This window comes from Hirundo rustica, chromosome 2, assembly GCF_015227805.2.
Source record: "Hirundo rustica isolate bHirRus1 chromosome 2, bHirRus1.pri.v3, whole genome shotgun sequence".
In the NCBI taxonomy this organism is placed as follows: Eukaryota; Metazoa; Chordata; class Aves; order Passeriformes; family Hirundinidae; genus Hirundo; species Hirundo rustica.
In genome coordinates this window covers 61,350,789-61,368,542 of record NC_053451.1, presented here as the reverse complement: position 1 = coordinate 61,368,542, position 17,754 = coordinate 61,350,789, and the positions used below count along the sequence as shown (strand labels likewise).

Sequence of the window (17,754 nt, the reverse complement as noted above, 5' to 3'; positions counted from 1 at the left end):
ATCCATTAATTCAATCAATCTTTCTCCAGCTGAGAAAGAAGGTTATTCTCAGGGACTGTGTCAAAAGCTTTAGAGAGGACCAGATAAGTGACATCTGTAGCCCCTCCTTTGCCCACTGATGCAGTCATCGAATCAGAGAAAGTCACTGGGTTGCTCAGGCAGGACTTGCCCTTGCCTAAACCTTTGCAATCAGAGCAGTGGAAGGGGACACAACTTTTACAAATTCTTTTTAAGTTCTTGGACAAAATAAAAGCAGTTGTTTTTTTTAATGAACAACTGAAGATACACTGATGTCTACTTCATACTTATTTAAGCAACTCACACACACACACCTAAAAAAGGTAAAAAAGGTCAGCTGACTTCTTGATTTCTTCTACCTGAAACATGCCTCTAGCAGTCAAGGAAGAATTTGAAAGAAGTGGCATATAAACTCACTGTTATCCTGCCTTTATAGACACACTGCTACTCTCTATTTACTCAACAGATGAGTTAATCTTCTGGGCACACAAACAACTGACTTAATGATAAAAAGTGATAGGCCATTAATTCTGGCTTGGGAGTACTTGTGCAACATTTCTGATTTCTTTTTATTATCTAACAAACAAACCTAAAATAACAACACAGGCACAAATGATCACATCAGTACCTGTTGCAGCAGATGATTATATGCAGGGCAACACCCAGCAACTCACAAGTATTTTATCTGGGTTTTGTATAAAGCAGCAATACATTCTCAAGTACATGGGCATACTGCTCTGGTCCAGAAATCAAACGTCTGCCTTCTGCATGTTTTGTATTACATTCTTTGCATCTTTGCATTATAATTTTCCTTTAATTCTTTTCATATTCCTTACATGAACTGGTGCCTGCATACATGAGTGACTGAACACATGCTTTAAAGAGTAAGTGAAAGTAGCAGAAGTGACACTTTCAGAGTATTATCTAAAAATAATCTAGTGGCTGAATCTTGAAGGTAGACAAAATAATCCCCAACAACTCTCACATAATTCCATTATTTTATTATTTTAAATTTCACCAAGGAAGAATACTTTTCTCTTAAGCACTTTATTGAATTATTTTCCCCCTTGAAACTACATATAGTTATTACAAATTTTATACTAAACCATATAAAACATCTGAGTATGGATTTGATAAATTATGTTAAAATAACAAATACATTAATTAAGAAAGGCAGCAGACTTATTAATGTTTACCAACAATGTATATATCAGAATTCTAAAAAACAGGGATTCACATGCACATTTTTCTCAAATGCTTAAAAATATTATGGTATATTACTTCAAAGATGTTGCTCTATTTTGTATATTCCTTTTTAATTTTTTTGCCAAAATTATGACTACTAATCTAGATTTATACAGTAAAGACAAAAAACAGGTTTTAGTTACATAAATATGTATACAAGACTGGATATGTAGTCTGAATGTGCTTTAGGGAGTATCACATCCAGAACTCAAAGTAAGGGTGTTTTATTCATCCCAACAAACTTGTACAAAAATTTCATACTCGTATCATTACATAGCACTTCTGGTTGTATTACTGCTTGTAGTTTGACTTTAGTTTTACATTTCATAAACAAAAAAATATTTTCCTACTGCTAAAATCTGTTCATTTTTTCTCCTATGGGTTTTGCAGTTTGGAATAGATATTCTTTCCAAGTAAAATTCGCAATTCATACAGGCAAGGAGAGAGGTAAGTACTCCATCCTTTCCATAAATCACACAGACAATAGTACATTTAATTAGACAACACACAAACCTATACTTGAGCCATTAGATCTATTATATTTAACATGACTTCTCAGAAAAAACATTTTCACTACCATAACTTACATTAAGGGCAATTAGGATAATATCATTTGTATTAACTTTTTCAGATGAACTTAAGCAAGCTTCAATTCCTTCATCTGAAAGATACCTGTTAAAGAAGAAAAAAAAATTAGAATATCACATGATGTATCAATGAGACAAACATTTTTCTGTCTATGAGACTGTCTTTAGTTCCTGCATTTTGTACTGGTGAAGCATAGATGCAAAAATACTTGAAAAATTACATAATGTAATCAGTTTCCTTAAACTGAGATGAGGTTAAGAAAAATATTTCTTATTTCATAATTTCTAAATAGAAGAAATTTTTTAAAAATGCAAACAAGAAAAAAAGTTGCACTTACAAAGTAATCAGAGCCATCACAAAAAGGGTAAACCCTGTGTTCCTAATGCCCATGTTCCTCATGATCCTGAATTACAGGAACCTGGTTTCAGAATCAACCCTTTGATCTTTACTTGATGGAAGAAGCGTATTTTCACTCGTGCATTTGCAAGGAAAAAAAAGAAAAAAAAAAAAAAACAAAACAACCACTCCCACTCCCATCCTGCTCAAAGCACAACCACATCTATTCCTAAAGAGCGAGGCTGTACAGTTACTCCCAGGGCTGGGGCACAGAACATGGCCATCCTATAAAATGTACTTTGGTTGCCTGTGCTATAGAGAAACTGGTAAAAATGAAAGCGTATTGCAGTGTAGGAATAGTCAAATATGGTGAAAAGCATTAAATAATAAAAATTCTCCTCACAACCACATTTGAAAGAAGTATTTGTGACATTGATGATGGTAATGCAGGATCAGTATCTTTCTGCAAAAATTCTGTAAATATACAATAAATTTGTTCATCTGAATACTAAGTTTTGAATGGATCACCCAAATCCATTTTAAAGGGCTGATCTTTTGTAACCTTCAAAAAACACTTCAAAAAAGGATAATTTTAACTTGAATGATCAGAAATTGTGACATTCGTTGTTCGTTTTGCCTACTGTAACCCATTTGCAGTTCCAGTTTTCAATTTTATGTAGCTGGCAACCTGCCTTCTGCACAGCTCCTCATTTTATTCAAATGCATCACAGCAACCATTAAATAACTGATAGACACCCAGTATAAAACACAGCTCTTCCTCAACATTTAAATAACTAGTCGCCAAGAAATCACCATTTCCCAAATAATAAAGGAATTATTTAAGAAACAAAGAGTCATATACACTAAAAAATACTAAAAATAAACATCCCTGCTTCAAGAAATACTTCTTTTTGAAGAAAATAACATGCACTTTGTAACATACAAACAAGGAAAAATACTTGAAGGGATGTACAAGTACACTTGACAGTCCTTTTTGATTCCAGCCGTGGTAACTTTAACATTGCCCTTTCCAGTCCTGCCAGTGCTCCCAGACTAATTGCTGGTCCCAGCTGTGCTCTAACCCAGACACTTGATCGGATTTATCTGTTCATGTCTAGCAAATCCAGCGTCTCTAGCCCACCATCACCAAAAAGAAGAAAAGCCAATAATGAAACAATTCAGACAGCAAAAAAATGTGCATATATATATATATATATATATATATATATATATAAGCATAAGAAGAAACAATCCTTTTTTTTTAATAAAAGACAGATACTTGAGAAGAATAAGGTAGCAAGATGTGTTGGCTTGCATGGGAATACAGGATTTCCCAGCTGAGTAACTCTAAGCTTCAGTACTACGATAGGGGAAGATTTATGCAACTCCTGTGCATTAGCAGATCTCATTAACTGGAGTCAGAAGGTAAAGCAGAGCAGCTTTCCCACTCTGTGCCAGGGGAAACAGATACACCCAACAGACTATCCTGCTCTCGAGGCTTCTACTGTGACTTAATTACACCAACAGACTTCCTAGAAAGAGCAGTATCATAAACTCCACAAGTTTACCTTCTGCCGTCTTCAGCATAAAACTGAACATAAGTTGAACAGCAGGGGCTGGGGGAGTACAAAATCCATAAACTGAGTTTTAGACTGTTGGCTAAGTAATGGAAGGATTCTTCTTCTGCTGCTCCAAATGCAAATGAAGTCATTCTTCATTCTACTAAAGCTAGAGGGACTGCAGCTCTCTTACAGAGTTATTTAAGCCGAGTACTTCAACATAAGCACTACCATTTTCAAGCAAGAAGAAAAGTTTTTAAAGAATGAGTAAACAAGAATTTGACCTACATTTCAACTTTATATAGGACAACATTAATTCTGCTATTACAAAATCCACTGCTGAGTCATGCTTTACTTTCACACCTCAAAGTGAAGACTGAATCACAGCTGTCAAAATAGCACTCTGGTTTAGTCAAATTTTTCATTTTATAACTTTCTAGATATAAATTTATACATGAATTTTCAGTTTAGTTTGTCTCATTACTTAGGAAAGTTTTTGAGACAGTAGGATAAAGAGAAACTCACTAGAGAAGACCACTAAATTTTAACTTATGCTAATTTAAGCAACAGCACCTAGCAAAAACATTGCCTATCTGACCAAAATCTCTGCCAACCTCACGGAGACACCAATCATGAAATACCACTGAGGACATCTGTTAGGTTGATTTAAGCAAACTTCAGCGCTTTTTAGCAAAAAGCTGATTGACTTGGTTATTATAAGAGTTTTCAAAAAAAAAAAAAAAGTCTGTGAATATCAATGTAGGGGGGATATTTTATAGTTTGGGCTTGGTTGGTTTGCTTTGTATAGATGCTTATGACATGAAAATGTAATAGGTAAATGAAAAAGATCAAGATCAAACTTACTTTCAAGAAAAAAAGATCAAGTCAATAATTCTGTCAGCAGAATTTTGCTAAAGAACTTCAACAGAGAAAAAAATAAGAGCTTTCCAGTAATGTGTCAGTTACTCAGTAGAGTCAGTAGAGTTACTCAGCTGCTTCTGTGTAACAGGATGCAAAACTATAGATGTAGGAAAAAAACGGTCAGAAATTGGCCAGGAAGCAAATTGCAACCAGGAGACATGGCACTGTATGCTAGACTTAGCCAAAGCACAGAATTCTCCTGCTTCGACAGAAGCTTGAAACCAGTGTAGTCTTGTCCATTTTGCCATAACATTCTTATACAGACTACTTCATATAGCAATGAGTACTCCAAACATGCTTATCTTTTCTTAACAAACTTACAGAAACTTATTTTAAATACATTATTTTTTCTCTCCTGTTTGTATGGTCTCCTATAAGAACTATCTAAGTTTTAGCTATGATTATTTTATTGCTACAGGCCCACAAATTATCTAAGAAGATAAAACAAAGTATTCTTATTAAACTTATTTTAAAATGAATGTATTCATACATTAAAAAAAAATACATCTACCTTGCTCAAGTATGAAAAGGGAGCAATAGACAATAGACAAAGTTATCTCTTCAGATGGCATAATCCTTCCCCCACAACATAAGGATTATTAAATCAGAGCTTTTTCCAGACTCTGAAGGAATCAGAGTCTCTTTATCTGTTCTTAATGAGAGCATGCGATATGCTGAGGGTAGGACCTTTACAGCATAAGGCCACTCAAATCTTTGTTCTCTGTATTAGATCAAGGAAGAAAAAAAAAAAAAATCTGACCCTAAAAAAAACCAAGACAGTAAAAACCTGCTCTAGAGTCAAAGAGAACAACCCTGTAGCACTGTGTCTATATTACATTCACTCAAGTGATTCACATCATCTGCATTACCCGTTCTGCCCATTTTGCAAAATGCCATGACCTGAGATAACAACAGGTGACCTACAGTGTGATCCTATTACAGTAATCCAACACATTTCCTATTGCCAAATGGTAGGAAGCAATCCCAAACCACCCATGAACCAGATCAGACTGCTGGAAGTGCACGTAAGTCTCTCAGTTCCCAAGATCCATCTGGCTGTGCTGTACAAGCAGTGTTTGCCAGTTCTTGCTCTCTACACCTCCATTCCAAGCTGTCTCCCCCAACTTTCCTTTATAAATAAGGAGACAGTGGGAATAACCTGGCACAGAAATGCTGCTGCCACAATCAACAGATTTCCCTTTTTTTCCTTCTGTAAACAAACATTTCAGAATTAAGCACTTTCACTTAATATGAAACAGCAAATAAATAAAAGGTAAAATAAATGGGTGAGAAGCATCGAGTGAGCAGCAGCCAAGCTCCACAAAATTCTCTAAGTCCAAAGAAAGCCAGTGGCTGACTACTGACATCTTACAATGACACCCTAAAAAAAAAAAAAACTGAACAAAACACACACCTCACAACATAACCTCCCACTATGAGGACTGGTAACCAGACTAAGATACACTAAAAGTACCTTTAGTTTCCAAGGAATAAAGCCCTCACTACACTCCTTTCTTACATATTTTAATACAACGTTAAAAGTTACATATTGAAGCTAGGAAAGCAACTACGTTGTTTTCAAGGCAATTTTAGTAAGGTGTACTGCAGGAGTCACACAGGGACTCTGTGGCCTTGGAACATTAATACAAATTAGAAAGGGGGGGGGGGGGAGGAAATCACAGTTTACAACCAAATGGGCATAAAGCTTCCACAAATGGTTGAGATGGTTATTTTGTGAAGCATTCTCGAGAGAAAGGAGATCAGAAGAGAAAGGAAAATAAGTGTTTCTACTGCAATTCCTTTGCATTACGCTTGCTTGAAACCTGAGGGATATCTCACCTATTCCTCCCCCCACTCCAGCTCCATTCATCTGAGACTTGAAGCAGTATAATCCTCTTAGCAACAGCATTTGTCAGAAAAAACATCTCCTAGAAAGTACCTGCATTCTCACCTTCAAATGAGACATTAAAACAAAACCATTAGTAATGAATCAGCACTTTCTACATGAACCATTCACATATAAATCCAAATCTGCAATTTTCCTGTCAAAATGTTCTCAACAAGCTTCTATGAAAAACAGATTTCTGTAATTCTTCCTTTGTAATACACAAAAAACTATACTACATCAGTAACAAGCAGAGCTGTTTTTCCACTGCTCCTTCATATAAAGTATAACATCAATTTAATAACCCACTTTTGTACATTATAGGTGTGCATTCTCCTTTTCAGTATTTCCCACTGCTATGGGATATAACCATAGTACAGATCTTGCCTACGCCTCTACTTATCTTGCTTTATGTTCTGCTTTACTTCATAAAGAACAAATTACACCTGATGTGGCCTGAATAGACAGATTTCTGTACTACTACTCTATTGCCCATGTCTGAAACACTGAAGAAATTGGCGGTATCAAAGCAAGATGCATTTTTTTGTTTGCTCTATACTGCTGGATTAAACATTTCACCTGCAGGCAAACACACATGTACACACACACAAAAAGGTTTTAAGTGAGAGCCTTATTCTATAATTAAATCCACCAGGTAAACAACTCTCCTAATAATATTTATTTTTCATGAGCAGCTTTCTTGAAAAGCATGTTTTCTCTCTTTGTAATTAACAGCTCATGCACAAACACAAATCTTTAATCTTCCTTTTTCTATCACATATTTTTTCTGTAAATCCCCTGTAATTTTCTTCTACCATCTCTAGAATTAACATCTTATTAAGCAGAAGCTTTAAGGAAAAACGTAAATAAGGAAAATTAATATTAATAAATATGTTCTATAAAATTTATCCATTTCAGATTCCTAACTCTTCCAGACTCACTGTGATATTAGCATCAAACACATACTGCACTACCACTTCTAATTCAGTGCCAGCCACACATATAAACATTTGAGTTTTATCGCAAGTTTTATATAGGTATTTTCACTGTGTTTATCAAAAATCAGAATGTTCCTTACACATCTTTGCTACAGAAGCAGATTTATACAACTGTGTCATAAAACGGTAAGGTTTGCAAAGGAAATTTTAAAAATCGCAGAAAGCTTTCAAATTTTTCTTACTTGATAGCACCTCAATAGAAGAGAGAACACTCGAAGCAATTAAGCATCTTAAAAGAGCGCAGTAGTACACGACCACCACTGGGTGTCAGTGTTGCTCCATAACAGAAAAATTCTCTCTATACCAGCGATTCTAAAAGCTTGGGGGTTCTCACAATAGGGCTACAAAATGTGTTGCTGAATTTCAGTTGTGTAAAGGAATTACATAAACTTATAGAAATTTCACTTAGGGGCTATCTACTACAGTTGTTTAAAAAGGGAAAACATACCATATTTTAAGACATTATCCAAATACAATCTTGAAAACCAGATTTTCAAGAAAGTTTTTCTGCATCCTTTAACCTGTGTAACTTACTGGGAAGCAACTGACGCTGTTCTTCCCTTGAGCTTCTGAGCTTTTATCTAGTTTCAAGAACTAAATGGGCAAAATTAGGGTCAATTGTTCCTTTATCCACAAAGCAAACATCTGTAAGGAATGACAAACCTAGATTCAAGAGGCATTCTTAGCAATTTTACTATTAATATTCTCACACCAAGAAATGCCTTTTTGTTTTGCAACTGCATTTAAAGATTTACTTTCTGCATCTTGTTCTTGTCTTGTATATTTGGTATCTTCCTCTGTACTTTGCACATCCACCAATGATTATTGCTATAAACTGTGGTTTTGTTTTCCTATCACTTTTTCAATTTGTTAACAACACTCTGAACTCTGACCTGAGCACTCACAGCTATGCAGTTTTAAGGAGCTTTATCTCATGTTTGAGCTTAGTACCTCACCCAGGTTTTTAATGATAGTATCAAATCAAAAGCATAACCTAGAAGATGTTTTCATGTTAAAATAACTGAATGGAATGTATTGCATCACTATGTAAAAATCCACTAAGTTTTAAGTGCACTTATACTAGCAAAAGCCAATTTGAATAATCCAGAAAGCACACTGAGAAATACAGAATTTTGTCTACAACCTGGTAAGCATTTAGATGAAGAGACACCAAGGTATTTAAGTCTATCTTTAAAATATTACTGACATTTCTAAAACTGGTGCAGAGGCACTACATCATCTTGGTTCCCCAGGCAGTTAAACTTGCATCTCAGCTACCTAATTTTTCACCCCAGGGAATACACCACTTCCTTAAGTGCCATCTCCAACCCAAGCCAAGCTGAAACCCCAGAAAGGAACTCATAAAATATACATTCACAAGCTCATGTTCTCAGATGTTTAGCTGACAAAACATAAGGCCTAAACCTCTCTCAGATGTCGATGACACCTGACTTTCAATAAAAACATAAACTAAAAAAGTCAATTTATTTTTAGAAGAAACAAAAAAGGTTGGGGTTTTTGTACGTTACATAATAAAAGCAGAATCACTGCTATTACTGCCCCCAACTTCTTTTTTAATGTGAGAAAGCAAATCCAAGTTTATTAGCAATAAAATCTATTTCGATAGTAAAATCCTGACCTAAGGAAAGCACAGCAAATGCTCAGTGCCAAGGAAAAGGAGAAAAAAACAAAATGAAAACAAACCCAAAAGTGCAGTACTTAACAGCAATGCATTAGCTTCCTCCTGGCTTACTTCTGCCTGAAATTTTCAGTTGGAATGGGATAAAGACCAATAATTTAGGAGCACTACTATGTTCTAAACGTATGCAATATCAAGCGCTACAAATATTTCACTGCATAAGCAACAGTGGTCCAGCAGCTGACAGCGAGGCCCAATGCAAGCACCCACTGTGCCTCTCCTTCAGGAACCTCTGGCTCCTCGGCCAGCACACCCCATCTTGATGTGGAGCCACTTACTTCCCTCCTCCTACCATCACCAGACAGGCAAAGAGCCCAGATGGAATTGCTCTCCCTAACAATGAGCTTTTTCCATCTCTCCTACAGTAACACTGGACAGGAGAGCAGCCTTATCCCTGGATCAGTAAGTCCTGAGACAGGATTTGGTGGTAAGGGTTTCTGCTTGGCGTCAGAGGCAGAGGGCACCCCAGCAATCTCTCAAGGAATTCCAACTCGTATTTCTAATTTTTTTTTTTTTTTCCATCACCTTTATCAAACTAGCCTCTTATCCATTTCCAAAGGACGAGGACTATTGTCATACAAAAGCTGGAGTAAACAGTGAAAGTTTTAGAATTAATTTTTAATATGTTTGACATGCAAAGAGAACTCTAAGTCTATTATTGGGTTAGCCTGACAGTCAGTCATTCTCACACCTCTCTAGACCTACACATCACTCTTCTCTTTTTAATTACTAGAACTTGGATTATTTTGGGGGTCCCCTCCCAGCCTCTCGGAAATTACTCTTTTCCAAACATGAAGTATCAGAAGGAAGTCTTCAGCATACTCTTCATCAAGGTCTTGCACACAGAATACAAATTTTAAGACACTTATACAGCCGCATCTCCCATAGTGTGATGTGTGCTCTTTTTAAGACTATTTTCTTTAAAATTCCTACTGCTGGGAATACTTAGAGTATGAGACTAGCAGCACATCTTTAACAAATATTTCACAATATAAAGAAGGAAAGGCTTGGTTCTTGAACAAAACATAAGGCTTGTTTGCCTTTACAACCACATTGCACATCTCTAATAACATCACCATCAAAAACCTCACACTATCCACTTGCTCTTTCCCAAATATACTTCATTCACCAAGTGCTCTACCTAAGCTATGTACACAAAACCAAAAACCAGAATTAATCTTCCTTTATAAATTCAGTTCCCAGCAGAAAAATTCAAAATAATCACTTGCAAAGCCCTGATCCAGAGTCAGAAATCCTAGAAACTGAATAATGTCTCATCACACAGGTCAACAGGAAGTTGGCTTCAGGACACAGAGAGTTTTTCTACAAGCAGACAACTGGGCAAGGGAGAAATGCATGTGGAAAAGCCTGTCTTGAACTGACAAGAAACTACTAAGCAGGGCACTCTCTGAAAGGGCTGCACAGACAATGAATTTACTTTCCTATGCTTTCAAAAAGCTCAAATTAGATGGACTTCACTGGGTAATCTCTTCACTGGCATCTCTAAACAGGGTGAGAAATCACTGAAGGTCAGGAAAAAAAGCTACAAATTAAGATCTCAAATCTACATGTGATAGGTTTTTAAAAAGTGTACTGCTGCAATTTTAGGTCTTATTTGTGATAGTTTTAAATTGCACTAGCAGAACTGTGATTATATGCAAAGGTAACTACTACATAAGTAAAGAGCCATTAAATTTTCTTCCTTAAAACAACTGCAAAACCTACCAATAAATACTTTGACATGTAATTTACATTCAAAATGTGCCTGATAGAGTATAAATTTTTCATATTAAAGATGGCAAAATCCAAAGCACTAGTTAGGAAGTGGGGAATGAAGGAGGGATGAATGAGTTAGGAGTGGGGAATTCAAAGGAAGAAAGCAAACAGAACTTCCCTCAAATAAAAGATGAAATCACCAGCTGCTTAGCATCAGTCTAGAAGGAACTTTTGCCGGTCTCACTCATTACTTTATTTCTACTTCTTGAGCCCTGCATTAACACAGCAGACACAGAGCATAACTTTCTCTGCTGGAAGTAACCAACCAAGTTCCATAATGCAGCCATAATCATCAATCACATCAGAATGCAGGCACAGGAGTTACTTATTTCACCACCATGTATATAAGACAGGGAGCACCTGAGTCAAATTGAGATCACTATTCTGCTTCAGTGGCTACACACTCTTTTTACGGTGAAGATTAAAAAGGTATATAGCTCTCCCTTCACCATATAGTTATATACAGAATCTTTGAGTGAATGAGTTGGTTAAACAATTTAAAAAAAAAAAAATCAAAAGCCCAGGACAAATCAGAAGCTTTGGTAATAGCAAAATATGTATATATATATATATATATATTTAAATAGTAAGGAATTATTATTTCATGATGAAATAAACATGGTTTCAGGATCTTGTGACTTCCCAGAGAACTTTAGTCAAAGCCATTATTACTGATGGCTTAGATGAAACAGCAAAGAGGTAGTGACTTTTATATTTAAAAACAAAATATTAAAGGACATTCTTCAAAGGAAAAAGGGAGATTAATTATATCAACCAAACAAAAAAGAAGTCAAAAGAAAGACTGAGCAAGATATTCTGGAGGATTAATTTGATAAAAGCTAATAACAAAGGCATTTCAAAGCAGATAGAAGAATCCTGACAGATGACAAGGATGATAACTGAATGAGTGCCAAAAGGGTTGATAAAAAGAAGTTATACTATGTAAGTTGGTTTTCTGCAGGTTTTTGGTTATTTTGTTGGGGTTTTTTATTCCCTGTACAGTTCTCATTCAAATACATATCTAAGCAAATTTCTCAAACTGATACTACAATATAAAAGGCCTTAAAATATATACAGCAGTGACAGCAACAGCCCCTGGGATCAGCAAGTATTTAGCCAACAGCTCAGCAGGAGCCAAAATCCAGAACTGCTGACATGTTTTAAATAAGCACCTCTACCAGAAGAACGGGAAACAATAAAACATCAGACATGGTGATCACATGAAATCCTAGAAAGACTATAATTTGTAGCCTCGTGAGAACCTTGTGAGCTTTAGGGGGAAGACAATATTTCTGGCAGATAGAAGATGTCCCACTCACAGCTGCTAGACTTCTCTGAAAAATGAAGAGAGTGAGTGGAGAGCAGAAGGATACCAGGAGGAGAGGGTAGAAAGACTTGTTGAAATAGCTCTGGCAAAAACCTTCACCAAAGGTTCTTAAAGAAAATGAATTAAGGCACAAGACGAAAGAAGAATCCTTTCTCACATACAAAAACAAGGGAAAGGAAGGGTATGAACAAAATGGTCTCTCTTGTAGAGGATTAGTTAACACTGGATATATTCCTCTGGTTTGCACAGAATACCACAAATTTTAAGGCAAAGGACAGGATAGCAAGGTGGTAATTTGTGATGATTATACAGTTCTAGATGACACCAAAACCAACAGCTTACTGTGACTGTGCATTCTGTGACCATAGGATAAGCCATCAAGTGAATTTCAACATTAATAAACGCAAAGCACTGCACAATGAGAAGAACAAAAACCTCAAGCAATGCACACAGTCCTGAGCTCTAATTTAGTTTTCATTAATGAAAAATATGTAGTCATTCTGGACAGTAAGTCATGGGTCAGTAGCAGTCCAAATCACAAAGAATACTAGGATCTCTTTTGAAAATAATACAAGACACAACATCATGAAACAAAGTAAATCAAGTAATTACTCCATCCACAGACTTCTTCCAAGATATAGCTAATCAAAGCTACAGCTCATCTAGAGTCCTTCTTAGAGCACAGGCTTTAATTAAGACAATTTTCAGCAATTTCTTAGAATCAAACTTTCTGTTATTTCAAGAACTCAATGCAATTTGCAATTCTTGAATATATTACGTACTGACATATTACGTTCTATGATGCAGAAACATAAGCTTAGTTTTAAAAATCCTTAAGTTATGCTGCCTTGGTTAACACACTTTATTCTTACTTCTACACTGGTTTTATATAAGTACATTTATTTTTATTTCAACTGGTTTAAAATCAACTGAAATTATGGCAAAATTTCATAGATTATTTTGTCGGCCCCTCAGGTCAGTGTTTTGTTTGTATGCTTTTTCATACCTCAGGTCAAAAGCTGTTGAGCTTCTATAAATTGAATTGGCTGTCCTTTAGCAAATAACCTAACATATACATTCTACATTTAAATACAAGAGAACTGTAAATTCTGTTGTACTATCTGTTGTAATGTAGTATCTGTTGCTAATACTGGTAAAGGGAGACAAAGATACCAAATCCCAGTTTGGAATACATTTAACACTGTGTGGTAGGCTTTCCAAACTTCTGAGAGCATGAAGTGTTGCTGTTTGCGCTGTTGCTTCAGCATAGGCTTTCGAATGTTACAGTTCTTTTCTAGTGTAATGTCCCAGCTCACTAACCTTATACAGCAAACAGCTGATACCTGTGTGGCCTCTGTGTAACCAAGCTGATTATACGAGAGATTAGAGTCTTCAGCCTCTTATAAAAAGCCAGATAAGAATTAACTATGACCAGTTCTCAGCATACACAATAGAAACAATGAAGTGGTGATTTACTGTACGGCAACTGAGCACGTATTTCGATCAACTAATGAATGAATTGGGAAGGCACTGAGAATCAGTAATGCCTCCAACACTAAACCAGATCTGTAAGAAACTATCACATAGATAAATGTAGAAAATTGAGTCTGTTACTAATATTGATTTGTTCTCTTCTCCCCCAAGAGTCCCAATTACAAGTTCTAAGTGTTATAAACCCACTTTTAAGAATCTGAATGCAATTTTGCAATTGATATTTGGAGATTTCAGTTGGCTGGATCTTTTAAGGTGACTTTGCTCAGTCCCTGGCAGGAACACAGCAATTCATTGCAGTCTACCAACACCATCAGTTACCCCAAGTTAAGTTCACACTACCACTTAATTAACCAAATGATAAAAGTCTGCAGTCGTAAGACGCACAGCACCTTGAACATCACCATCTCTGATGTCTCTAATTAGATGTCAGCACTGAAAAACCTGACAACATACAAGCCCACCATCCACAGAAACCATTCTCTTACCCAGGACAGGCACAAAAAAGGCAAGATTAGAATTAGGATGCAGAGAAACACAATAGTAAGGCCATCAAGTAATTAAATATTACCAGCAGTATCCTGATGACATAAAAATTACCAAAAATCCCTATTGATTGGGCATAAAAACATATGATTAAGTCATTATCTTACTGTCAGATTCTGGGCTGCATCTTCATAAGCACAAATTTGTCAATACGTAGCTCCAGAACCATCTCGGTTATTTCACTTTTTAATGAATTTAGTACTGGTTCTCTTTTCCTCCTACACTCAAACTGATGTTACTGCCTTCTAAATTCATGTAATTTATAACTGTGTTTTTCCAGCTTATAAAATGAAGGTAAATACAGCAATTATAGTGTTTATGCTAAATTATTATTACAAGGTACAAAGTGAGGCTGTGATGCTTCTGGCATTCCACTGCATAGAAAAGCCAAGTCTGCCATAAGACAACAATTAGTTCTCTGCCGAAAGAAAAGGAAACATTTAAAAATCTGAAACATAAAAACATGGCAGGAAATAGTAAATCCCATTAACCAAATCAAAATTCAGACAAAGGAGAAGCAGCTTTAACATAAACACATCCATGAGTTAATCACTGTTCTTCATTTCTGTTTCTTTCCCTCTTCTATATTCCTCTTCCCCATGGGTCTACATAGTTCTTATTCTTAAACTGCAACACTGCAAAAAAAAGAAGCCGATCTTATATAATAATATGCAAGGCATGTAAGATACCAGGGTTTTATTACCAAGATATGACCTGACAGCTATCAAGTGGGTAGTTCACAATATTCTCAGAGAGGAGATCCACAACATAAATACATTTCCCTGAAAGCAGACCATTTTCCATGTCACTGCAGTATTATTACACTCTTAGATACAGAATTTATGTTCCAGCCTTTAAGTCATTTAGCAATTGATATACTCAATGCTATTTTTATTTTCAGAATTGGACACACATTAATTATACAAGTAAAATAAATTTATCCAAAGGTACTTTGTAGAAGATGACACAGAATTAGGTGCAAAAATCAGGTGTACGTTCCTGGGCCACACCTCAAACATTACTGCCCTTCAAGTATTACAGACATTTATAAGAAGAGATGATAGTTTTTAAATATTTAAAGACTAGAATTTCTTAGGCTTATCTTTTCAACTAAACTTTTAGCCTCAATATATCTTTTAGCCTTTCCCTAGAAGGTCATGCTTTTTTCTAGTTCTCTACTTAGACTTATTTTTCTCCCCTTCCCTCTTACAAACACCATAATTAACAACCAGGACAGCTGCTTTTTATACCGCATTCAATGGCATGATACTGCATCATACTTTCTAGGTGTATAACAAAATATAAAAAAAGAACCCTCAAAATATTTTCCTGCAGAACTGCTTCTCATGAACCCTTATGATATGCAGGTGACTACTCCTACCTACACCCACAAAAAATTCTGCAGTAAGCCTACTGAAATACATTTGTTTCTCTTCTATGCCAGACCCTTTTCAAAGTTAATTTTAAATTCCAAAGACTTGATGCTGAAGTGCCTGCAACCCTTCAGGTTAGACATTGTCTCATACTGTAAGCAATCCCCCATCTCACAAGCAACTGCATCTGCTGTATATAAACTACATTTTCTCTTAAGTACCTAAAAAACCCCAAAAAACCAACAACCCAAAGCTTCATTAAATAAACAAGACGGTGTTGGTTTTTTCCTTGTCAAAACTTGTCATGCCTTGTTTCTTAAATTTCTGTTTGTGGTTGCTTGTCATCCTATTTTGTTTGTCTATAAAAACACTGAAAATTAATCAACTGTTTGCAGAACACCATGTTAATCTGAGTGTTTTAAGATTCTCATTTTTACAGGGAAAAAAAACCTGAAAGAGCAGTAACAATAACTGAAGCCCACTAATCTTTTCGCACAGTGTTCTGCTGCCACATTTACAGAAGTGTGAAGTGTGAATCATTCAATTTTACATAAAGTAAAAAGCAGACATTTTGGAAGTAATCTTGTTATCCAACTACAGGCACATAATTTTAACCTTATCCTGGATGGAGATAATGCATATGAATAGATCAAAGACACAAAATGAGAAAGGAAGAGTACTTCATAGACTAAGACCCCTGTTCCCTGTGATGCTTCTTTTAATATAAGGGGACATAAAGAATTATCTTCTGGAAAGAAAAGCATATTTCTCACCATTGATTAATGTAAGTTTACAGAAAGGAAAAAAAACCAGAATCCCAACATAAAATATTCACCAAGTTTTACTTCAAAAGATTTTTCTTATTGTTCAACATTTTGAAGAATACCAGTCTTTTAAACTTTCCCTCTGTGCTAATTGCTAACGGCTGGAGCTTTACTCTGTGTTAAGTGCTGGCATTCAAATATGGCATCTGATGTCAGCTTACAGTGCCAGTGTTTACAATCCTCTCCTTGCATGACGTCCCAGATCACAGGTCATGACATCTTTCACAGAGGTGTTACCACTCATGTCGCATGCCAGATGAAAGCAAACAGACAGGAACTGTAACTTGTTCCTGCACATGACACTATTTCAGCGACAGACACCTTACTGATACTTCCATATTCAATGATTCAATCATGCAGAATCTTAAGGTGAAAAAAGGGTTTACTTTCTACAAGGGTAGTTTCTCACAGACATTGCCTCACAGTGGGGAAGCCTCTCAGCAATAACTGCTAGAGGTTTTAATTGCACAGTTTGCAGGCAAGCTATCTAATATAGGCAGAGTATTCCTATAAATAGACCAGATTTATTCCCCAGAGACAGCACGTGTTGATTTGAGATGGGTTGCAAAGGTTAACCTGCACATGATTTGGCATCAGAACTTGGATGCGGTCTGTTCTTGTTGTGGGATGGCAGCCAAGCAGCTGCTGGCAGCATCTTACAGCAGAATTTTTGCTATGACTAATTCAGGTGACTGTACAAGTACAATAGAGAAGAATGAAAATATCTTTCCCAGGGAAAAAAAAAGGGAACTGTCTATCTGTAGTAGTGAAATGCAGGGCAAAGATTATCTGGAACCTCTCAGTGGCAGTCACAATCCTTTCTATAGAGACATGGTATGCTTTTGCCATCAAAAGAGCAGCTTGCAGGTAGTTCAAGCAGCTACAATCACCTTTAGCTACAAAAGGTAAATCCATTCCTTCATTGAACAAAGCGATATATTTCTGCAATAAAAATACTTTAGCTTGTACAAACACTAAGCTTGTTAGGCAATTCAGCACCATTTCCCCAGTCCTAGTGCTACTGGAAGTACAAGGGCTTCATAGTCTTCTTAAATACATTTGTCAAGCTTTTAATCAAGATTTATGAAATATGATGGTTCTAACTTGCCCTGTTGCAACCCATGAAGAAAACTGCTCCCTTAGTCCAAACTGTGTTAGATCAAAGGTC

General features: G+C 36.0%; 1 protein-coding gene across 2 annotated transcripts in view; it reads right to left on the bottom strand.

Annotated features, from left to right (window-relative positions):
* The window catches only part of TDRD3 (tudor domain containing 3), a 95,178-nt gene that overhangs the window by 49,822 nt on the left and 27,602 nt on the right, over positions 1–17,754 (bottom strand). Inside the window, exon 2 of one of the 2 annotated variants that reach the window (XM_040055085.2) lies at positions 1,851–1,935. In XM_040055085.2, the coding sequence (XP_039911019.1) occupies positions 1,851–1,935 (85 nt within the window). Of the gene's footprint in view, positions 1–1,850; positions 1,936–17,754 lie in introns of those variants that run through there. The other variant, XM_058419269.1, reaches the window with a different exon arrangement.